Below are 24,930 nucleotides of genomic sequence, written 5' to 3'. Positions count from 1 at the left end.
CAATTCCCATCATCCCCGATCGTTGGCCATGCTGGCTGGGGCTGATGGCAGCTGGCGTCCAAAAACATCTGCAGGCCCGCCGATGCCCCTGTCTCTGATCTACTCAGAGGAAAAGCCAGTTGTGGAATTCTCTGGCGAGCGCGTACAGAAAACTGCAGCCTTAGACAACTGCAAAGCATTGTGCAAAGGGAGGGGGCGGGACTTTATGATGTCCGGGGCGGGCGGAGAAGAAGCGAGGCCGCCCACTCGAATCAAACCCGGCTGCTGAAGAGCCGCGGACCCCACAGATACCTTCTGTTGAAACGGGTAGCCGCCTCGTTTGGGAAGCTGGCTGCGTCGGTGGGAGTCATGGAGGACGCGGAGAAAGGCGCTCGCGGCAAGCGGGAGACCATCAAGATCGGAGGTGAGGCGAGAGTAGGCTTGCAATGTTGGGGCAGCCCTATCCTTCCTTCTTTCTTTTTTGGTCGAGGCTGGGGGTACGAGCAGAACTGGGGAAAGGAAAGGCAGACAGCCTGGTTCTACTCAGACTAGTCAGACCGACTGAAATGGACAGACATGACGAACTTTGGGTCCATTAATATAACTGGGCTTACACTAAGTAAAACCTGGTTGGCTACATACCCGTTGCTTTCGAGCATGCACAGAGTGTGCCTGTTTCAGCTTCCGATAATCACATCCCAAAACGAGCACTTAAAAAAAACTGGAGGTTTTGAGATAGGGGCGTGCGATTTCCGTTTAGGGAAGGCTCTGTCTAAGCTACGGCGTCTGACGGTCGGAGTCTTGCTCTCTGTGGTGAAACACAGGAAACGCTGAGAGCCTCCGAGAATGTAGAAAGGGATTTCTTTGCTTTCCTCTGGAGGGAGTTTATGTGGGTGGGTGTGGATGGGTGCACGCCTGCGGTGAAGGGACTCCTTGGCCTCTCATTGCAGGAGGGTTCAGGGTCTTTTGCAGGAGTTTGAATCTTCAGAATGAGCCTGGGGTGTGCTACCTGCTGGAAAATGGATAAGCCGTGTAGCAGGAGTTGAGGTTCATGGACTGTTGGCGTGCGAAGCCTGGAATTTCACTCTCCCTGAGGCCTGATTTTTTAAGTTTGTGGAAGGGGTTTTGCGTGGAGGGGGCTACTATCTTAGGGACTGGAAACTTGATTTCAGCTCAGTAATGCTCAGATTGTGGTCAGACTTTCATATGATAAACTTATTAAGCAGCCCATAATCTGCCTTTGCTTTGCGAAATGTCTCTTAGCTCCTTCTACAACTAAAATTTGCATTGACTCTTTACAGAAGCAAAGCTCAAAGCTATGTATACTTAAGATGAAATTAATCCCCTGGAGAATTTCTAGAACTATGCCAACCTTTACATACATCCAGGGACAAATTTGTTTACCCTACTAGAATGTTGCTGTTACCTACTATCTTGGTGATTGGCTACCCGATGGGTTAGAAAGCAAAACAGTTATTAACTCCTCCCCCCCCCCAAGAACTTTATTTTAATAAACAGGATGAAAGATGGGTTGATAATGTGCCTTGGGTACAATTAAATTTCAGTTTGGAGAGTCTTCCTCTGAGAGTGGTGGTATAACAGCTGTTGATAGATTTTATCTCAATGAAGTCATTCAATCCTTTTTTAAAGCCACCCAAGTAGATGGTCATCACTGCCTCATGTGGGAGTGAGTTCTATAGTTTAACTATGTACTGCCTGAATAAAAGCTTTCTTTTATATGTCCTGAATCTTTCAGCATTGTGCTTCTCATTGGGTGTCCACAAGTTATAGAGTTACAACAGACATTTCTCTCCACATCTCACATAATTTTATGAACTTATATTGTCTCACTTCTTACACACTTTTTCTCTAAACTAAATAATCCCAAATGCTGCAGTCTTTCCTCATAGGAGAAGTTGATTCATTCCCTTGATAATTTCCTTTTCTGAAACTTTTCCAACTCTCCAAAACCTGTCAATACATGAGCTTGTCAATACTGAGCTAATTCAAAATCTAAGCTGAGGGGATTTTTGCAAACTGAATAGTAAATATCACTTATGGTAAAGTGATACTGTTAGCTACTCAGATGTCTTCAGTACTGGACATGACTGTAGTTATTACAGCTGTCACAAACCAGTTACTCCCACTGTATTAATGCTCACATTGTGTAATATCATGGTATATCATCTGAGCCAAGGAGGAGAGTTAATTCCTTTAATTGTATGTGAACCTTAAATATTCTTTTAAAAGTAAGCTCATATACAGCATAAGGAACTGGAGCCTGTTAGCCTTTCAGCAGTATCCAGCCCTTTGCAGGATCAATGGCTTTTGATCCAAGTTCCTGGTCACAATCATAGCTTTTGACAATCTTAAGAAGAAAAACTTGATGAGAGACACTAAGCATTTCTTGTAAATGCATATCATGTGCTAGGAACAATTGTGAAGTAGCAAGATTTCCTGTTATTCTCTGCCTGCAGTTATGTGGTTCAAGAACCACACATCTATGTATATTTTGCACACATGTAAAAAATAAAAGACTATCCCATTTCAAGTAAAGGTAAAGGGACCCCTGACCATTAGGTCCAGTCGTGACCGACTCTGGGGTTGCGGCGCTCATCTCGCGTTATTGGCCGAGGGAGCCGGCGTACAGCTTCCAGGTCATGTGGCCAGCATGACTAAGCCGCTTCTGGCGAACCAGAGCAGTGCACGGAAACGCCGTTTACCTTCCCACTGTAGTGGTACCTATTTATCTACTTGTACTTTGAGGTACTTTCGAACTGCTTGGTTGGCAGGAGCAGGGACCAAGCAACGGGAGCTCACCCCGTCACGGGGATTTGAACCGCCAACCTTCTGATCTGTACCCGCGCTGTGGTACATTTCAAGTACTTGGGGCTCTAAATATTATCAGTTATAAATAATCAGGATGCCCAGTTATTGAGAGTTAAGTTGGAGTCTCCAGTTCTACTAGTATGAACAGATCACATGGTGCTGGGAAAACTTTGGAGACCGATTTTACCAGGTACAAAGAAAACAAAAACATTCTTCCAGGTAGATGCATATTCTCACAAAGTATCAAGTTTCAAGGACATGGGTAGGCAAACTAAGGCCCGGGGGCTGGATCCGGCCCAATCACCTTCTAAATCTGGCCCGTGGATGGTCCGGGAATCTGCATGTTTTTACATGAGTAGAATGTGTCCTTTTATTTAAAATGCATCTCTGGGTTGTTTGTGGGGCATAGGAATTCATTCATCCCCCCCACAATATAGTCCGGGCCCCCACAAGGTCTGAGGAGCAATCGACTGGCCCCCTGCTGAAAAAATTTGCTGACTCCTGTTCTAGGAGGTGAATCTATTTAAAAATGAGTTCATACCCATCACATTAACAATCTTGTATGAAAGTCTCAAGGGCAATGGAAAAGCTCTAGAGAACATTCAAGAACAATCGAAACCAGTTTGCTTTGGACATTTTGCTCAAAGGCAACATCTTGGGAATCAAGTCTCATTGGTACTCTTTGGGTGTCCCAATAGGGAGGGGGTAGGCTGAGGGGGAGGGGAAGCAGTCTTCTTTGCCCCAACCTAATCCTCAGTGAATATTAGGGGCTAAGGTTGACTCTGATAAGTATAAAAGGCTACACCTCCTAGAATCTTGATGCTTACAGTCATAGGACCAGCAGCCACCACATTTTAAAGCCATTGAGCTCAGTGCTGAATGGCAGCAGCTCCCTAGTATTTCAGTCAGGATTCTCTCCCAACCCTACCAGGAGATGCAGAACCTGGGATCTTTTGCATATAATGCAGGTGCTCTAGGGCTGATGAGCTACAGCCCTTTCCCAAACATCAGCAAGTGGAATGGGTCAAGGTCAGGGTGACCGCCTGCAGGCACAGATGTTGTCTTTTGCCCACTCATGGGCCGCCCTAAGCAATGCCCACCTCCCCCTAAGCCAGGGGTCAGCAAACTTTTTCAGTAGGGGGCCAGTCCACTGTCCCTCAGACCTTGTGGCAGGCCGGACTATATTTTGAGGGGGAAAATATGAACGGTTTTCGCCTGCCCGCAAAGAGGCCTGCTGCTGCTGCTTCTTCCCGAGAGGCACCGCGAAGAAGAAGGCAGAGCCGCCCACCAACCTGCAAGTGGCGGCCGTGGCCACCGCAATGACCCCCCCCTGAACACCATGGGAGGAATGAAGGAGGGAGAGAGGGAGGTGGCGACGAAGAAAGCGTGCAAGGAAGCGGCACGGAGAAGGAAGGAAGGGCAGAGTGAGGGAGAAGGAGTAGGAGGAAAATGCAGTAGCAGCCAGTGTCACATGCCCCCCTTCACAGCGCTGCCCTGATGAGGTGGGCGAGCCGACTCCTGCCGTCAACGGCACCTGGCATGGGACAAGATTGCTCCATCCCTGAAGAGAAAAGCACCGCCGTGTGAGGGAGGGGGAGGGAAAGAACGTGCACACTGGCGATCCATGTGGCCATTCCTGGACCGGATCTAGAAGGCTATTGGGCCTGATCTGGCCCATGGACCTTAGTTTGCCGACCCATGCCCTAAGCCAGGCACCCCTTCAACCCTACAACTCCCATGATCCCTAGCTAACAGGACCAGTGGTCAGGGATGGTGGAAATTGTAGTCCAAAACATCTGGAGGGCCGAAGGTTGGGGATGCCTGCCCTAAGCCCTGCTGCCCATCTGGCTGTGTTTGGGGGAAGGGGAAACCCCGAGATTTATGGGTGCTGCTGGTGCCCGTTTCCCCAGAATGCTGTCTGTAGCATGAGCAGAGAATGCAAACAGAAGAGAAGTGGAGCAGGAGCAGAGTTTGGTTTCATTCCTCCTGGTTTGCAATGCTGCAAAAATGATACCTTGCAGTTTGTTGCTGCCTCTTGCAAAAGTCCAGTGGAAAGGAAAGACACCCCCACCCCCCAGTAAAGACTCCCTCAATGCAATCTGAGTTCCTTTTCTCATTCCTGGCATTGGAATTTTGCAACAACCCAAGCTGCAGAACTGAAAACGCCTCTTCTCCTTTGTTGTATAATATCTTTTGTAAAGAAAAAGAGATGTGTGTTCAGTATGAGCTAGTGCCTGGTGAGGGTTGCTAGGAAGTCAAGAGCTGCAACCAATTTGTTCTGGTTTTCTTCCTGTCCACTTCTTCTTTTGCAAAGATTCTATGGACACTTAAGCATTGCACTTGTGCAATACTTACAGTAGTAGCACATAACTAAACTGAAAAGTGTATTGGGCCCAGCTGTACAGTATTATGTCAGTATTATGCTGCTTTTAACCATCATGGCTCCCCCTAAAGCATTCTGGGGGCTGTAGTTTGTTAAGAGTTCTAAGGAGACCTCTGTTCCCCCTAACAGAGCTACAGTTATCAGAGTAGTTTAACGATCAGTCCCTCTTTGCAGGGAATCCTGGAAATTATAGCTCTGTGAGGGGGAATGGGGGTGTCCTAAGAAATCTCGGGGGGGGGGCACTTGGTAGAATGTACTTTCTTTATTCAGTGATTTGACACCTTGACTTAAAAGACAGAAAGTGATGAAGATGGATGTTATCATGGACTGAGTAATCATATTTTCTTTCTGGAAAATCAGAAGTGTTTCTTTTGTATCGTTGGCTAATGCTTTTCTTCTCTCCCCCCCCCCTCCAAATTTTATTATTCTGTTTCTCAGTCTTTCCTTTCTTTATTGCTGTTGTCCCTTCTTTTCTTTCTTCTGGTTTTACTTATTCAAGTTGTATCTTCTGTAGTCGTAATTTTACTGTTTTACGGGAAAATCTTAATAAAAGATCTTAAACAAAAGTCAGGGAGACAGATCTAAATCTAGGCAAGCAACAGGCATTCTTGTAGTTCTTAGATGCAAACCAGCTTAGCAAAAGCACTTGGGGGAACTGCAAAGCAGGATCAGGGAGGGTTGTGAGAGAGCAGGTGTAGCATGGGAAGAGATCAGCGATCCCTGGTGGGTTGCTGTTGCTCCTGGAATCTCATTTGAACCTTGCCCTTTATCCATTTGGGTTTACTTGGTAATAATAATAATAATAATAATAATAAATAATGTGTGGTATGTTAATTTTACATATACAGTGGTACCTCTACTTACGAATTTAATGCGTTCCGAAAGCACATTTGTAAGTCGAAAAAAATTGTAAGTCGAATCCCATAGGAATGCATTGCGAGAAAAAATTCGTAAGTCGAATCCCATAGGAATGCATTTGGAGAAAAAATTCATAAGTCGAAGCAACCCTATCTAAAAATTCGTAAGTATAAAAAATCCTATCTAAACCGCATCCAAGATGGCGGACGGAGCTCTGTTTGTAAGTAGAAACATTCGTAAGTAGAGGTATTCGTAAGCAGAGGTACCACTGTATATAATGCCCCCAAACACAGTTTGCCAGGAAAAATTGAAGTGAAATATTTGATAGGGTGTGTCTTATGTGTGGATTCAGTAAATGGCTCTTATTGTTTACACACCCACCAAACTTACCACATTTTTGCATCATTGTTTGTGGCTCATACTCAATCATGGTTCAGAGTTGGGGGACCTGTGACCCTTCAGCTCCAACCAGCATGGCCAAGTGTCAAGGATGATGGGAGCTCTAGTCCAGCAACATCTGGAAGATCAGGGGTGTATTGAGCCTTGCAGCACCACTGGGCTTGGGTTGGCAGACTTGGATTGAGGAAGAGGAGGAAATGAGGGTGGGGGTTGAACGGTGGGAGATCTGGGTTGATCTGCCCTGACCAGACTGCTGTGCCTCCCCCACTTCCTGTGGAGCAGAGAGACTCAATGAAGGCTGGGGAGGCTTTGATAACAAAGAATCTGAAGAAGTGTGCATGCACAATAAAGCTAATAATAATAATAATAATAATAATAATAATAATAATAATAATAATAATTTATTTTTTATACCCTGCCCATCTGGCTGAGTTTCCCCAGTCACTCTGGGCGGCTTCCAACAGAACATTAAAATGCAATAATCTATTAAACATTAAAAGCTTCCCTAAACAGGGCTGCCTTCAGATGTCTTCTAAAAGACATCTATGACACAAAGACATCTATGACATACCAATGACAAACTTAGTTGGTCTCTAAAGTGCTACTGGAAGGATTTTTTAAATTTTGTTTTGACTACATCAGACCAACATGGCTATCTACCTGTAACTTTGATAACCAAGGTGTGACAAAAGTGTGCAGTCTCGTTATCTAGAACGAGATGCCGCCCTCACTGTGGAGGCAGACAACCACACCCCAAAAGCACATACTGTACACCTGTAGTCCCATAATTCTTACAAAGTGAGACAGTCTCGAGAATGAGGCTGCACTGTCTTGTCTTTAAGAGCTTGATGGGCAGGCCACGTACTGTACTGGGAACTTATTGCAGGGAAATCTACAGTTCTGAATTTCTTGCCCTTGCTCCTGAACCCCTGGCTCCAGAACCCCAAGCCTGCACTTTTACTTACCTTACTTTTACTTTCAAGTAAGACACGGGTGGTGCTGTGGGTTAAACCACTGAGCCTAGGGTTTGCTGATCAGAAGGTCAGTGGTTCGAATCCCCGCGACGGGGTGAGCTCCCATTGCTCGGTCCCAGCTCCTGCCAACCTAGCAGTTCGAAAGCACGTCAAAGTGCAAGTAGATAAATAGGTACCACTACAGCGGGAAGGTAAAACGGCGTTTCCATGCACTGCTCTGGTTTGCCAGCTTTGTCATGCTGGCCACATGACCTGGAAGCTGTTTGCTGGCTCCCTTGGCCAATAACGTGAGATGAGCACCGCAACCCCAGAGTCGGTCACAACTGGACCTAATGGTCAAGGGTCCCTTTACCCTTTTAAGAGCCTCCACTTGTGTCTTTTTGGGGTGGGAGGCTGGACAAAAAGGGTTCCCTACACTTGGCTTAGGTATTCATGTGGAATACGTTAACCATGGTTAGAGGGAAACAACCCCTGGTTAAGCATTTGGTCTGCAGAAGCCTTGGGAATGAGAGGAAATAAATATTCTTCCCCATCTCCACAGTACTCCCAGAGAAAACATGGGAGAAAATTACTTTTCTGTGCAATGCTGGATGGAATGCTTGATCTAGTTGAGCAGTAGAAGGCAAATACGCCTTACTGCATATTTGATTCCCTTTTCCTGTAACTGAATCCAAGGCCAGGAAAGATCTCCATGTGAATTCTGTGTCACATTCCTGAATATGATCTCATGTTCCTTTTTTAGATGCAACATTTCATTTTTTGGGCAGTCACCCAAATTCTCTGGGAGGGGGATACAATAAAGAGTGATTATGATGGTAATAGACTCCATATGCACTATCACCCCCCTTTAAAGAGCCATGTTTCCCCCCCCCCCCAGGTAATCCTGTAGTTTGTTTAGGGTGCTGGGAGTTGCTAGAAGACTCCTTCATTTACAGGGCTACAATTCCCAGAGTTCCTTGGGAAGAGGGATTAACACATGCAGGGATGACTAGAAATATCATGCGGCTCAATTTTGCTTCTCACGGTTTCTCAAGTTTCCAAGTTTAAATCCATTTCTCTACATTTTTGCAACAAATGGCATGTTTTTAAAAAGAAAAATCCTCATGAAAATTTGCCAGCATTTTTGTGCAAATGTGCCATAAGAAATCCATTTTGTGTGTGTGTATGTGTGCAGTTTTGACTAAGGTACACATTTTTTTTTGCAAGCAGTTTTCCCTTTTTTTGCAAGCAGTTTTCATTTTCATGAATGTGTGCCCTGATGCACTTTTTGTGAACAGTGGTTAGAGTAGTGCACTGCAAAAATTGAAGAAGTGTGAATTTCTGGCTAGATTGCATTTACCTCTGGTTGGGCTGTGGCACGGAGCAGGTGTGAGCTGCAGCCAAATTTGACTTCCTGCATCCTATAAAGATGCCATGTCTATGTCTGAACAGCAAGGGAGATCATTGGTCATGTTCCTTGTACAAATCCTCTCATGTTTTACCACTCCTGACTTCGCAAGGGCTAGGACTGACAACGGAGAACAATGCACCTTGAATTGATTCATCTGGTATTAGGCAGGAAAAGGGCTTTCTTTGTGGTGGCACCTATGGCATTATGGAATTATGGAACAGTTTCTTCTTAGAGATTCACCTTCAGTGATATGTCCCTGACAGTAGTCAGATACATTCTCGTTCTAGATGCAATGATCAGTTTTGTTACTGATTATTGGCTACTTATGATGTGTCTATTCGAAGTTTTCTTGCTTGACAGTTTGTGCATCATTTTGATACATTTTGTTAAAAGCAGTAAGAAATCTTTAAATAAAATGAAACTTTGAAGGGATTCTGCTCATGTATTTGTTCCAGAATTGCAAATTAGGTTAAAATGCAAACATAACTGAATTTCTCCCTCTTCCACAGAAGCAATAGAGGCCCATTTAATGCACTTTTTTTCTCCCTTTTCTTCCAGAGGGCTCTGAAGGAAGCATTGGGGTCTGCGGGTGGATCCTGGTTATGGTGTCGTTCTTTTTGATTACCATCACTTTCCCAATATCCATCTGGATGTGCATAAAGGTAAAAGAATAGTTGGTTGGAAAGCAGTTGTGACCTAGGATTCCTTCCCCACTCTAAACAGGAGCAGCGACTGTAGGTTGTAGCTGACCTTAGATTCATAGAACTGTAGAGCTGGAAGCGACCCCAAGGGGCATGTAGTCTGGACCCTGCAATGCAGGAATCACAGCTAAAGAATCCCTTACAGATGGCCATTCAACCTTTGCTTAAAAACCTCCAATGAAGGCAGATTTCACAACCTTCTGAGGGAGTCCACTCCTTAAATGGCTATTCTTGCAGAAAAGAACTTCAGAGGGAGACTGCATTATGAGGCCACCAGGTTACAATTAATCAAGAGGTTCACTAGTGAACTGAATCTGGACAAAAATAAAACCCCAGCAACCCACAGTGTGTATTAATTGGTTTGTCAATGCCAGGCTGCCTGTGATGTCAACAATTAGGTTTTTTTGTGTGCATAACGTAATTATCATAATCTGTACTTTACCGTATTTTTCATTTCCTTCTCACTTCACTGTTTACATTTCTGATCCCCTGACTCCTTAACCATGTGCATATATTCACCTGTAACTCACTATAAGACTTCATGCATCTGATGAAGGTGTCTGTAGTCCTGAAAAGCTCATGCAATAAAGAAATGTGTCAAGTCTTTAAAGTGCCACAAGCTTCTTTGTCAAGAAATTCCTGATCTCGTGAAGCACAGATTTTCTATGAAAAGGATCAGGGTAGTCCGTTCCTCCTTCAGCTTGATAGGAAGAGCACGAAGTTGCAGCCTCTCTACGTAGTTGCAGAATCTTATGCCTTATTTTGTCCCCTTAAAAAAGCTGCTCTTCTTATCTGGAATGCGCTAATTATGAATGTGGCCAAAATAGCATCAAGGATAGCCTGAAATGTGCAGAATGAAAGGGAACAAAACCACTGAAAGGGAACAAAACCACTTTCCCCCCTCATTGCAGATTGTCAAGGAATATGAGCGAGCCATCATATTTAGGCTTGGACGTATCATAAAAGGAGGTGCAAAGGGGCCAGGTGAGTATTTGCTGTTACGGTCTGTCTTGCCAAAGGCAAGGGGGTTCTTTCTGTGGGATTGTATTAGACAGCATGTGGATAATAGATAAGAATATACCACCCCAAGCAAGCAATACCTCTTTTCAGCTGCTGGGAGCTTGGACCCCAGCTGTAGCCAGCCACCAAGTGACATAGTACCCCAGGAGAAGTCACACAATTTAACAACATTAAGCAGTTTAGTAAGGCTAACTGCTGCCTAGGGGAGTCCTCATATTGGTGGCTTGAAGGAGCAATTGTGTCAGGCCACTCACCTGTACAGAGTATCTTCTGGTGTGTTTCCCATACATGGTCCCACATGTGGCTGAATTTCCATGTGGCTGGTCAGCTGCATTGGGGCTGGAGAACTGATGGTGCCCTCCCCTAGGTCTCTGGCCACACTGGCTGCTGAGAGTCCAATTTCCAGGGATCATGGGAGTTGCAGTCTAAACCACTGGGCTTGCCGATCGGAAGGTCGGTGGTTTGAATCCCCGCGACGGGGTGAGCTCCCGTTGCTCGGTCCCAGCTCCTGCCCACCTAGCAGTTCAAAAGCACGTCAAAGTGCAAGTAGATAAATAGGTACCACTCCAGCGGGTAAAGTTAACGGCGTTTCCGTGCTCTGCTCTGGTTTCGCCAGAAGCAGCTTAGTCATGCTGGTCACATGACCCAGAAAAAGTGTCTGCGGATAAATGCCGGCTCTCTCGGCCAGTAAAGTGAGATGAGCGCCGCAACCCCAGAGTCGTCTGTGACTGGACTTAACTGTCAGGGGTCCTTTACTTTTACCTTACCATCTGGAGCACCTCAGGTTCCCAACCCGGGTGATGTGGTGGTAGTGGTTCTCTCTCTTTCTCTGTGTGTAAAGCAATAGTCCTCTTTTCCCCACCCTTTTTTTATTATTACCTGGAGCAGTTGAGACCCAAGAACCATGCAGATAGTTTGTTCCCCTCAAAGAGCCTTTTACCTTGCACCTCTTGGGACGGAGCTGCTAATTTGTACTAGATTTCCTTCTTTACTCTTCACTAATCCTCCAGCGTTGCAAGTGGAGCTGGGGTCACAGGGGGTGGGTAGACTAAGAGAGGTACCAGGAGCTGAATTGCAGTATTTCTCCCATTTGAATTGTGAAAAGTGTATTGATGCACTTCTCCCTTTAACAGCGAAGATTATATACATAACTGTTTAAAAGTGAAGTGTTTTTTTAATCCTTTCCTTTTTTTCTACCCCTTTTCTTCATGAGAAGTGATTCATGGAGAATCCATGTGCTTTAAGTGTATGGTGCGGATGTGCTCTGTCCCTATACTGCATGCATTTGCACCAAGACCAGTGCCTGGTGCAATGCCACTGAACTGACTTTGTCCCATGAACTTCAGTATATCTTCTGACCCCTTCCTTGGACATGTAGAGCAGTTAATGTCCTAGAGTTGTTGTGTCCAACAATTGCACTCTTTATTTCCCAACAGGTCTGTTTTTCGTATTGCCCTGCACAGACAGCTTTATCAAAGTGGACATGAGGACCATATCATTTGATATACCGCCACAGGAAGTGAGTATTCCCTTTCCTTGACTTCTTTCTGCTCTGCCCCCTACTGAATACTGGATATAAATAGGCTAGTCAAGTCCCCCCCCCACCTCCACCCCATGGATTTCTCGCACCCGCTGCTCCTCTTTCATGGTCTCAAATTTCAGGCAAGAGACATTCCCAGTCCTACTTGGAGATGCCATTGGGAATCAAACACAGGGTGCTCTTCATGCAAAGCAGGTGCTCTACTGCCAGACTACAGCACTTCCCCTTAAATATAAAGTAATATTCTAGTTCTCAAAGGGATGAATTAAATAGGAACATAGGAAACTATATTCTTCTGAGTTAGACCATTGGTCTATCTAGTTCAGTATTATCAACACTCTCCAGGGTTTCCTACAGGAGACATTCAGCGAGGGAGTCTTTCCTAGCCCTAACTGGAGATGCCAGGGACTGGAGCCAAGAACTTCTGCATGCAGAGCAAGTGCTCTGACACTGAGTATTTGTGGCCCTTCTGGTTCTTACTTTGTCTCTGCCACCAGTTCCCTCGCTGCTGTGACTCTCAGCAATCTGTCTGCAAGATGAATAGTACCTTACACTTCAGGGCTCAAATATATAGCTAACATGTCATCTAGCATGTCATACAGTGAGACAGTCTCTGCCTTGGCTTCTGTCAAAGCAGACCGTTTGGAATGGGTTTTGGTTTTGTTCTAGGCAGCCGCCTGCCACTTATCCTGCAATGACTTTCCCCCCTGGCAGTAACTGTTGTGGAACTGGCTCGGAATGAATTGCTTAGGAACCTAATAATCATCATTAGGCTTAATGTGTTTGCTGCCGGGAATGTACCCTTACTGAGCCTCCTCCCCACCCCTCATTTCCTCCTGGCTTTTCTGTAATTCAATTCAGTTGTGCCTGCAGTTTTGTAAGCAATGGGGATGCAGGGTATTTATTTCATTAGGTAGGGGTGGGTTTCTTTTACTTGGGTTTTTTTTTTGCCTCCTTAATTGAAAGTTAATGCTGTTGTCAAGGTGCTGGAAAACCCCAGGGTACAGTTCTGCGGCAGAGCAGGGTAACCTTGGCTGCCTGGGGTCAGTGCGACCTTCCAGGACTCTCAGAACTCTTCTGAAACCACACGTTCTTCCCTCAGGCCACACCCATCACCTGTCTTGCTTTGCACCCTCCTTGAGTCATTTTGTGTGGTTGGAATGCATCCTGGAACTCTTGGTTCAGCCTCTTGGTCTTCTGGATAGAGGCTAGAGCCTCTATCCTCTCTCTCTCTCTCTCTCTCTCTCTCTCTCTCTCTCTCTCTCTCTCTCTCTCTCTCTCTCTCTCTCTCTCTCTCAACTAGCTCCACCCACTTTTGCCTCTGGCCCCACCCACCACTGGAATGTGGCTCCTGGAATGTTGTCCGGAAGCAGATGCGGCCCTCAGGCTGGAAATGTTTCTGCACCCCTGAACTAAGAGTTGCTGAGTTGTTAAAACATCTTTAGGGAGGGACTGATGAGGGAGTGGGTGGAGGGGGAAAAAAACCCAATCAGCCTAGTAAGGACTGAGCATGCTTAGTGACCAGAGAATGCTGGCTGACTGTTGCAGGGAGGTGTAAAACTACTAGTTTGGAGGCGGAATATAAAGGAGTATCGTGGAGGAGGGCATGACTGACTGACTGACTGGAACAGGAGCACCCCATGCTGCAACATTTGGTTGCAGATCCCATTCGTATATGTCTATCCATCAATCCTAATGCAATCCACTTAGCATTTGAGATCCTGCTTCTGTCTTTTCAGCCTACGTAAGTAGGATGGGCAGTCATGACAAACAGAGTCTTCTTTGGAGTGGCACTAATCCCATGGAATGCCCTCCTTAGGGAAGCTCACCTAGCCCCTTCACTGTATGCCAGTGGTGGCCAAACTTGGCCCTCCAGATGCTTTGGGACCACAATTTCCAACATCCCTGACCAATAGTTCTCTTAGCTAGGGATGATGGGAGTTGTAGTCCCAAAACATCAGGAGGGCCGAGTTTGGCCACCACTGCTGTATGCCTTCTGGTGTCTCCATGAGTCCTGTGAGATTTGTTAAAGACACTAATGGGCGATGGCTGGGTTTTCTGCCAGAGAAAACCCATTCCATGCCTAATTTTATAAACTTCTATCATGTCTCTTGAAGCTCGCCTTTTCTGTAAACTAAAAAAGCTCCTTTGATCCTCCTCCTTTCTTCTTCACTGTTTTCATGATCCTCTGTTCTTTTGATGACTTTTGCCCAGTTGTTTGATGATTTTGCGTGTCTGCTGCTGCTTTTAATTATTTTCCCATTTCCATAGGATCTGTGTTTTCATGCTACAATTTGTTTCAGTTGCTCTGGTTTCTTTCCAGAAGAGGATGGCAGCTCATTCATAAACCATCTTAAGATTTCTAGGGGCTGAACAAAGATTAAGAAAACCAGGCAGCCCTTTGATGACAGCTTCCAATAAAACAGAGATGATACCAAAGGAAAAAGGAAGGCAGGAAGAGATAAGGAAAACAAGCAAATTCAGGCACTCCAGCTTCATTGTTAACATAAAGCTAAACTCCCAGTTTGCATGCTATATGACAGACAAGAGAAAGCTCACACAACATATACTTAAACCACAGAATTCACTGCCACTAGCGCCCAATCCACACTATACATTTAAATACTATTATACCACTTTAAACAGTTGTGGCTTCCTGAACTGCAGTTTGTTAAGGATGCTGAAGGTTGCTAGGCAGTCCCCATTCCCCTCAGAAAGCTACAGTTCCCAGCATTCCCTGGGAAAGGGGACTGGCTGTTAAACCATGGGAATTGTGTGATGGGGAAATAGAGGTCACCTATCAACTGCCAACGCTCTTGACAAACACTGAGGACTAGTAAGCTACTTGCGGGGCTGCTGTATTAATCTCATTGGCTCCTCAATAAGAGGGTCATGTCTCGCTTAGTAAAGCTGAGGGCAGCACGGGTTTTTCTGTGTATTGCAGAAGCCAATTAAAGGAGCTGTTGGCTTGTAATTACCTTGCTTGCATTACTTATAATAGAAACGTCTGTGGCTGTGGCTGCAAAGACATTACACAGATCTCTGTTAGGACTTGATTCTAAATAACATTAACATTAATATAATCACAGCCATTCCACTTGGAGATGTTCTATGTTCCACCCACACCCACACTAATCTTCTGGATGCCAGTTGTTGAGAATCCCAAGTGGAGAGAGCTGCTGTTACACTTGGGTCCTGCCTCTGGGCTTCCTGCTCAGGTACCTGGTTGGCCGCTGTGAGGACAGGATGCTGGGATTCAATGGGCCATTGGCCTGATCCATTGGCCTGATGTTCTTAGAGAGGACTCTGCTTCAGCTGCAGTACTGTCACTGAGAAAGTGCAGGGGATGATGAGTGGGAACACACTCCTGTTTCTCATCTCTGCAGTCTCAGTAAAAGGAGCAGTAATATCCCTGGTCATTTCAAAGGTGACATGGAACTCTATTCTGTTGAAAATCACTGAGTCTCTTTAAGAAACGATTAGATGTGTGAGGCTTTCTTCGGCTTTGTGCACACACTATACCTTCAAAGCACATTTGAAGCACATTCTTTCTCTCAGAGAATTCTGGGCACTGTAGTCGAGCCTTCCCAGAGTTAAACTTCCCAGCAACCCTTAACAAACTACAGTTCCCAGAATTCCTTGAAGGGGAATAATGCATTTAAAATGTGCTTTAAAAGTGTAATGTATACACAGCCTCAATGACATTCAGTTTTGCTTCTCTCTCTTTACTCTCACACCAGTGGTCCATCTAGCTTAACAACTTCTGATAAGTTTACCTACAAGATCGCCTCACCACACATGTGCCCACTCAACCTCTTTGATTGGTGGAATTGGCACTACTACTGGTACCACATAATGCCCATTCTGCATTTGTAAGGATGCAATCATTAAGTCTGACAGCACCTGCATTTTGGAACTTCCTGCCTACTGATATCAAGCAGGTGCATTCACTTTACTATTTTCGGTGCCTGCTAAAAATTCTTGCTTAGACAAGCCTGCCCACATGCTTGCCTTACCCAGTGTTGAGGGTATCCAATGCTAGTCCTATTCAGAGTAGACTTATTAAAATGGATGAGCCATACTAACATAGATGCATGAACATCAATAGGTCTATTCTGAGTAAAACTCAGTTGGCTAAAACCCATTGTGTTTATGTTTTTTCAAGATAAGGTAAAGCGCTTGGGGACCTCTTTGTAACAAGCAGCCTACAAGTCTAATTAATAATGTAAATAATATTGGCCAGTGCAAGGTTTTCCACCTTCTCTTCCTGTTCCCTTCTTTGTGTTTGTCTTATTAGATTGTACATCTGCAGGCTCAGAGCTGCAATGTTGATGTACAGCACAGGAGATGCGCTACATTGTGTAGGAAGCTTGCTGGACATCCCTCAGTGAGCAAATCCATAGAGGCAGATGCTTTCCTGCAGGACAGCTTATCCCATAATGCCAATCCTATCCTGTGGTATTCAGCCTCTCAGGGGGAGTTGGGGTGTGTTCGAAAGTGTGATGGTGAGGCATCGCTGCATGCAGATGAGATAGTCAACCCTGGGCAAAGTTCTCTGTAAACCTCTTGGAATTAATTGCTGTGTTTCCTCAAATGGTTTTTCTTTCTTAATTTGCATGCTTTCCCTCCCTTGAAGCTGTGTGAAAATCTTTCAGCAAAGCAATTTTCTCTAATAGAATATGATGATTTTATAAAACGATATAGGCTGTGAATGCCTTGGGGCAGGTATCCTTCCCACACCCTTCTGGTTTCTGGTAACTCCTTAATGTGCTACGCGTGTGGTTGGCGCTATATAATTAGTGAAAGGCACACTCTGGAATTTGCTGCATCTTCCTTGTTACAGGGCTGCTACAAACATGGCACATTGGCACGGCCTGAGGCAGTTGGGTGCCAGTGTGTGCCAAAAGCTGGCATTTCCCAGGTTATTTGCTGCCACAACACCTGCCCCTTCCCATTATCAAGGGAATTGGGAATATACACACCCAGGCAACCAGTGTCTTGAGTCCTGGCAGTGTATACCCCATCGGTAGCTGTAGCTGGATTCAAACCTAGCAGATGCCATGAGAGAAGTGATGTGCTGAACAACTTGGCAGTGGGGGGGGGAGGGTTGAAAGCATCATATTCTATTAATACTACCTTTTGGTATTTCAAAAATCACTTGTGCTTTCTGCGAATCTACCAAAGATCAGCACGTAAAAGGAAAAGAATCAGGGACCTTATCTGGTGTCTGCATAAGGCAGAGTGCTACCCAAAAAAGCATGGTGCCATGGAATAGAAGTCAGTATAGAGCAGGCATCCCCAAATTGCGGCCCTCCAGATGTTTTGGCCTACAACTCCCATGATCCCTAGCTAACAGGAACAGTAGTCGGGGAAGATGGGAATTGTAGTCCAAAACATCTGGAGAGCGAAAGTTTGGGGATGCCTGGTATAGAGCTTTCTCAGTGTTCTGTGACCTTAGTGTTAAAAGGTGGCTTCTCCAATGACTTAGCCAGGTGCAGAATACCTATTGCAAGCCCACCATGGCACAGTCGGAGAAATGAGCAAATGCACAAAATGAACAACCCACACACATGGTGTCTGAAATAGGAAACTTGAAAAGAAGCACCTTTGTGACTGTCAGGTAGCAGATGGTCTGATCATGACTGCCTAATTAGCAGCATGCTACTTGTGGCAACTCTTTGTGGTTATGTTTTTGATGCATGAGTGACTTGAAGGTTCTTTTTGTAATTCTTCTGTTCCACATTTCTCTCTTCTCACCCCTCCCCCTGTTTCCGCCCTAGATTCTTACCAAAGATTCAGTGACAGTTAATGTGGATGGTGTGGTTTATTACCGAGTTCAGAATGCCACCCTTGCTGTTGCCAACATCACCAATGCAGACTCAGCCACTCGGCTCCTGGCTCAGACCACGTTGAGGAATGTTCTTGGGACCAAGAACCTCTCTCAGATCCTCTCTGACCGGGAGGAAATTGCACACAGCATGCAGGTACAGCAACAAAGCAATGTTGAGCTGCATCCCCGTGGGGGGTGGGGAGTTGTTGAGAAACATACCACTGTTTAGATTGATGAATTTTTTATTTTTTATTTTTTGCACCAGCCCCTAAATTTTGCAATTTAAATATACAATGCAAAAATCCAGTGGAAGCTGGTCCTTTAGGGTAAGTGGGGCACTGCCCCACCAGTTCTAATCTGCCCTCAGCCAACCCCCAACCCCTGCCTGCCTTCTTCCTTATGACCAGTTCAGGGGGTGTGGCACTGCCTATAGCTCCCTCGACTTTAGTCTCAGACCACATTCACAGCATGCTTTTAAAGCCCCACAGTACCTATTTAAATATTCATGGCATTCCTAAAGGATTATGGGAGCTGTAGTTTGTTAAGAGTCCAGGTGGCGCTGTGGTTAAACCACTGAGCCTAGGGCTTGCTGATCAGAAGGTCGGCGGTTCGAATCCCTGTGACGGGGTGAGCTCCCGTTGCTTGGTCCCAGCTCCTGCCAACCTAGCAGTTCGAAAGCACGTCAAAATGCAAGTAGATAAATAGGAACCGCTACAGCGGGAAGGTAAACGGTGTTTCCATGTGCTGCTCTGGTTTGCCAGAAGCGGCTTTGTCATGCTGGCCACATGACCTGGAAGCTGTACGCCGGCTCCCTCGGCCAATAATGCAAGATGAGCGCGCAACCCCAGAGTCGGTCACGACTGGACCTAATGGTCAGGGGTCCCTTTACCTTTACCTTTTATCTTTCAATGAAAGCTCAGAGTCCGGGTCACCTGCCAGCTAAAAGGACAACAAGGAAGGATATTTAACACCTTGCACCTCAAAGGTTGTTCATTTGTCTGTTGAGACTTGTTTAAACCACCAGTCACCTCTGTTTGATCAGCTTGACATCTTTGCACAATACCTTGATGTGTGACATGCTTTCCTGCACGTTCCCTTTTAAACAGGCCACACTAGATGATGCCACAGATGACTGGGGCATAAAGGTGGAGCGGGTAGAGATCAAAGATGTGAAGCTGCCCATCCAACTGCAGAGAGCCATGGCTGCTGAAGCAGAAGCTACCCGGGAAGCAAGAGCAAAGGTAAGGAGCTCTCCTGATTTAGTTAGCTGCTGACTTTCAAAGGAGATCCATCACCCAGATCAGGGATGGGGATCCTGCGGGCCTTCTGTTGTTGTTGGACTACACACCCCATCATCACTGACCATTAGAAATGCTGGCATAAACCAACTTGCTGGCTATACTTCCTATTAAACCAGCTTTTCCTGACCTGGTGCACTGCAAATGCTGTTGGACTACAACTCCCATCATGCCTGACCATTGGCCATGCTGGCTGGAGCTGATGGGAGTTGGAATCCCCCAGCTTCTGGAGGGTCACAGGTTCCCCATCCACGACCCAGAAGATGATGGAGCAGTACAAGGAAACAAAGACCATTATTTGACCCTGGGGTTTATGTCTTGGAAATGAGCATAATTATTCCTCCCCCCAACAACTTAAACATGCCAAGCAAATGCTCTCCCACTGAGCTACAGCCCTTCCTGTAGCTTTCACATAATCCAAATTTCAAGTGAATATTGAACCGCTTCAGATAGTCATGTTTCCTTTAATAATAATAAATTTTAATAATGTTATTATTTATACCCTGCCCATCTGACTGGGTTGCCCCAGCCACTCTGGGCTGCTTTGATGGGAGCACTTGTTTTTCTCCACAGTGATATAAGATGACTCAGGTATTTGTTGTACAAACACTGGCTCCAGAGGTCTCATTATCTTTATTTCCCCATAGCAGTGAATCCTTTGCATTGCATTTACATAACAAAACGAAAACAGAGTTTGTGCCAAAACTCAGTCGGAGGGCGTTCCTTCCTTCTGCATCGCAGGTTTTCAAACTTCACTGAAGTGTCTCAGCAAGTTTTCCTGGGGTGTTTAAGAAATTCAAGCAGCAGAAGGCAACCTCCCACAAGAAACAACTTGTTACATAGGAAGCGGCCTTATACTGAGTCAGACCAGTGGTCCATCTAATTGGGTACTGGCTACACTGACTTTCGTCAGGGTTTCAGGCAGGAGTCTCTCCCAGTCCTGCCTGGAAATGACTGAGATCAATCTTCTGTATGCAAAGCAGATGCCCTGCCCCTGAGCTACAACATCGAAAGCTGCCTTATACCAGCAGCTCATCTTGCTTAGTGTTGTCTATCTATGCTTATTGGCACTGACTCTCCAGGGTTTCTGATGGGACATATCCTTTCTTCCCTGGAGATGCCAGGGATTAAATCTGCAACCTTCTGCATGCAAAGAATATGTTCTACTCACAGAGCTGCAGCCTTTCCCAAAGGTCTTGTTTTCTGCTGTTGTGTCCTACATAAGGAGGAAATTGGGGCTGATACCTGAAAGTCCTGCTGAGCACTCTGTCTAAACTGGATGCTGTAAGATGGGCAAATGCCAGTTTTGTTTTGTTTTCTCATTTTCCTGCTCTTAAATTCAGGTCTCCATATTTCCACATCATTCTGATTTTTTTAAAAGTGGAAATTCACCTGCATTTTAATATGCATCTTCTCCTATTATAATGCATTTTTGTAAGCTGTTTCTACAATATATGCAATTTTCTACACATTAGTTGGTTGGAGAACTGCATTGCTAAATTTGGAGAAATGCAAATTTTAAAGAATGGCTGTGGTTTGGTTCACATATTGTTTTGGAAAGTGCAAATTAGATTGGCTCTCCTGTAAACCAAATTGAATTTCTCCCTCATCCCTACATAGTTCACTTCCAGGGGGCTCTGCAACTTTGCAGGGACTCTGTAGCACACAAGGATTCTCTGGCCGCAGAAAGCTTTTGAAAAGCACCGTTCTGTCTGAAGCCACATCCACATGCCACTTTAAACAATCATGGCTTTCCCCCAAAGAATTGCGAGACCTGTAGTTCACTAAGGGTGCTGAGAGTTGCTAGGACCAACTATTCCCCTCTCACAGCTCCAATTCCCAGAGTTTCCTGCAAAGAGGGGTTGACTGTTAAAGCATACTGGGAATTGTAGCTCTGGGAGGGGAATAAGGGTCTCTTAACAACTTTCAGCACCCTTAACAGGCAGCAGCTTTCAGAATTTTTTTGGGGGGGGGAAGTCATGACTACTTAAAGTGGTTTCATGGTGCTTTAAATATATGGTGTAAATGTGGCCTTTGTGTTCAACAACTGGACTGGCTGGTGGCCCATTCTGCAGGCAGACATAGAGTTTGGATGCCTTTCTGCACCTCTGTTCCTTTGGCTGATTTGCTCTTCCTATATTCTTGGCTTAACACCGCTGGGTCCATGTGCTGCTCCTCCCGAGAGGATGACAAACTTCCTGTGACGATCTCTTCCTTTTCTGAAAGAACAGTTGGTTAAGCAAGGAGGATTCTGTTTGTGGCCTTGAACATGAAGGCCACAAGTCCTCTAGCCTACAAATGTTGTTGTTTTCTTTTACTAAGGCTGGGTCCACACCATAGATTTTGAGCACATTCAAAACACATTCCTCCCTCCCCAAAGAATCCTGGGAACTGTACTTTGTTAAGGATGCTGGAAATTGTAGTTCTATGAGGGGGAAACTACAGTTTCCAGTATTCTTTGGGAAGAAGTCACGTGCTTTAAATGCATGGTGTGTATGCAGCCTAGAGCTGAAATATTTACCTGACTCATTTAATTAATCAAAACATTCTTGTTTGATCATTGCAAAATTTGAGGAAGGGGTGAATTCCCTATTGTGGGATAAAGCCATTTCCCCTTTAGAGTGGTTGTGTTCTGTCATTTGCATACTATTTTTTTTTAATTGACTTAAGACTGCATTCCTAACCCCACACACCTGAGAGTAAGCCCAACTGAATTCAGCAGGACTGACTTTTGAGCAGACATGGAGTTTTACCCAATGAAGTCCTGTCCAAAGTAGAATCATTGGAAGTCTACGGTATGTACCCACATTACTCATGGCCGTCAGTTTCAGCAGGTCTACTCTGTGTAGGAGTAACGTTGGATACTGAGACTTAAGGAGGAGGAAGCTCGCAGCCAGGGCTACCATCTGGACTGGTGGTTAAGAAGGCACGTGGCAGGAGCTAGCCAAGGGCAGGTGTTGGGGCAGTGCCCCATTTGCCCCAGTGGATGTGCCTTCATTGCAAGGAGCTCGAGGTGGTGTGCTTTGCTCTTCCTGTCCTCATTTTACCCTCACAACAGCCCTGTAAGGGTCACTCAGTGGGCTTCATAGCTGCACCCAGGTCCTGGTCTGACACTCCAACCACCACACCACACTCTCTGAACCTTATGCAGTTTTGTCTGTGTTCAAAACATCTTGCTGGACCTGTGCCTCTCTCCATTCCAGGTCATCGCAGCAGAGGGCGAGATGAATGCCTCAAGAGCCCTCAAGGAAGCCTCAATTGTCATCACAGAGTCTCCTGCAGCTCTCCAGCTCCGCTACCTGCAGACCCTGACCACGATCGCTGCCGAGAAGAACTCCACCATTGTATTCCCGCTGCCCATAGATATGCTGCAAGGCATTGTGGGAAGGAGGAGCTGAGGGTGCTGATGGGAAGCCAGGTGTATCGAAAAGCGTGAGGCATTGTGGGGGAGAGAGAGGGGTGATGATTTCAGCGCGACCTTCGTGTCTGTTTCTTGTGACTCTCATAAGCTCAGATACTTTTTTGTGTTTCATCCAAACAAATTTTCTGCTTTCAACATAGGTGGCCACCTCCGAAAACTCATTCTTCCCTCTCTGTTGCCCCTTCTTATTGATGAGAGAGGTTCGGAGGATCTGCATCTCCCAGAAAATTAGAGAGGAGGTTTTTTTTCTCAGCTACCATATGGAGCTAGGGGTTGCCTTAAAATAACAATGTTTTCCTCCTCTCGCCTGGGAAACTTCTTTCTTGTCAGAGAGCCAGCAGTGGAACTTTCCGCTGCTGTTTCGCTCCAACCAAAGGGACAGAATTAGCACGCTGGAGTTATGGAGACAATATGCTTGTTCGGGTTTCTTTTTATAGGTGTGTTTTTCTAACCTAACACAATTACATTTGCAAACACTTCCCCAATACCTTTTGTACTTTATAAAACGGCACCTATTTTTTCAACACTTTTTTAAAAAAAAAAATAGATTACTATTTTTTGGTTCTGCTTTTAAGAATGTGATCAACTGAAAGTTTGACATTCTACAGCCAGGAGTCTCCCTGTAACTGGAGTCTTTCAGCATTTTAGAATACTTATAATACTTAGAATACTTTTCATTGAATTTTTCCAGAAGGTTAATGTGAAGAACTTTTCCTTTCCCCCACTTTAATGTGAACGACTTTTCCTTTCCACATGATTCTATTATTTTTACTGTTGTTGTTATTATTATTGTTGTTGTTAAATCTCAGCTTTTTTGCTAAAAGCCAGGACTGAAGGTTTCCTGGTATATTTGCATCGTAAGTTTTGTATCCAGTGTGAATCAGAATACTGTAGTAGATTTAATTTCTAACAGACAGCACTGAGGTTAGCTACAATAGTATGGTATTAGCATGGTGTGTGAGCTTTCAATAACAGAAAAACTTGTGAGAAGGGATGGCTATTGTGGTCTTTATGACTTGTATAATAATTCAAAAAGTGGTGACTGCGGTCCACCTCCACCTTGCCTCTGCCTTTAACGTTTATAGAGACAGGAATTCATTAGCTGACGCTGTGTCTCAGCATGGTAACAGGAAGGCTCCATGGGAGCTGAAAAGCACAGGAGCATTGCAGGAAGATGTGGCTGGCATCTCAAATGTGGACATGTGATCAAGTGCCATTGTTGCTATGCAAAGTCTCAAAGCTTTTGCCCCTGGGCCTCTTCATCCCCCATCTGATTTTAGTTGGAGCGGCTGCTTCAGACACTTAATTACAAAGAGGAAAGATAATGTGAGGCTTAGAAACCCTGATCAGCTCTGGCTGCAAAAGGCAGGGCATACTCACCGCTCTGCCGGTAAACAAACACCCACCTACCCCAAAAGGAAAAAGAAACAGGGGAACAATGCCATTTGCCATCCTTACTTGTGTCTGCAGCTGAATTGGTGGTCCGGATTGTTGCTTTTCACATGTGTTGTTAAAAGCAAGCACGGCTGTGGCTGGAACTAGATTTAGTTTGTCAGAAGGAATGAGCAGCATCAGTGCCTTTTCAGTGTGGTGAGTTAAAGGAAGCACAGCGAGGCAGGGATTCAGGGTGGGATGCATGCTGTTTATGTGGCAGCATAACTCCCTAGCATCTTTGACCAGAGCCTGGTCACTACATGCAAGAGAATGGACCATGGCACTTCAGGTTCCATGTGCCTTTTGTACTTCTCCATGTAAAAAGCTCCCTGCGTGCAGAAATCTGGCATAGGAAGGCTTTTGTCCTTGTCGTCCTGGTTTTCTACATGCGGGGAGTCTCTGGTGCAGGGCATCATTTCAAACCAACTACACTTTGCAGCTACACTGCAAAGTGTAGCCAAGGGATGGGGAACCCACATCCTTCCAGACGTTGCTGGACTCCAACTCCCATCAGCCCCTTTCACTTTGGCAGCAGTCAGGGATGATAGGAGCTGCAGCCCAGCAATGGCTGGATGCCCACAGGCTCCCAATCCCCAGTGTGGACCAAGCAGAGGCAAGTGATGGAGTTGCCCCTCCCTCAGAAGGAACGAAAACACAATTTATGCTGAACACCCATCCACCAGAAGTGCAGTTAATATTGTTTGTGAAAATGCTTTCTTTCTCTCTCTTTTTTTTTACCTCTCTCTCCCTATCAAAGTATAAGACTAAGACATATATTCTTTCACATGATTATTGTTATTTTAATAAATAAATATCTTTATTTAATCTGCCGTTGCATTCGATGTTTCTACCCACTACTCGAGAGCATTACTCT

At 45.3% G+C, this 24,930-nt stretch overlaps 1 protein-coding gene across 1 annotated transcript; it reads left to right on the top strand.

Annotated features, from left to right (window-relative positions):
- The first annotated feature begins 246 nt into the window (after nucleotides 1-246).
- Nucleotides 247-23,662, top strand: LOC118084099 (stomatin). The gene is made up of 7 exons (XM_035113400.2): nucleotides 247-403; nucleotides 9,371-9,474; nucleotides 10,425-10,497; nucleotides 11,970-12,052; nucleotides 17,854-18,057; nucleotides 19,010-19,144; nucleotides 22,405-23,662. Exons 1-7 carry the CDS (start codon nucleotides 349-351, stop codon nucleotides 22,597-22,599), a joined length of 849 nt encoding a protein of 282 aa, XP_034969291.1. The 5' UTR covers nucleotides 247-348; the 3' UTR covers nucleotides 22,600-23,662.
- The last annotated feature ends 1,268 nt before the right edge of the window (nucleotides 23,663-24,930 follow it).

Source organism: Zootoca vivipara, chromosome Z (assembly GCF_963506605.1).
Source record: "Zootoca vivipara chromosome Z, rZooViv1.1, whole genome shotgun sequence".
In the NCBI taxonomy this organism is placed as follows: domain Eukaryota; kingdom Metazoa; phylum Chordata; class Lepidosauria; order Squamata; family Lacertidae; genus Zootoca; species Zootoca vivipara.
Note: the sequence above shows the minus strand (reverse complement) of the source record. Positions and strands in the feature narration are given on the sequence as shown.

Excerpts from the sequence above, each read along its gene's own strand:
- LOC118084099 (XM_035113400.2), top strand. The coding sequence starts at position 349 with ATGGAGGACGCGGAGAAAGGCGCTCGCGGCAAGCGGGAGACCATCAAG. Across the intron at positions 404-9,370 it reads GGAGACCATCAAGATCGGAG|AGGGCTCTGAAGGAAGCATT; the intron begins GTGAGGCGAGAG and ends CTTTTCTTCCAG. Across the intron at positions 12,053-17,853 it reads TTGATATACCGCCACAGGAA|ATTCTTACCAAAGATTCAGT; the intron begins GTGAGTATTCCC and ends TTTCCGCCCTAG.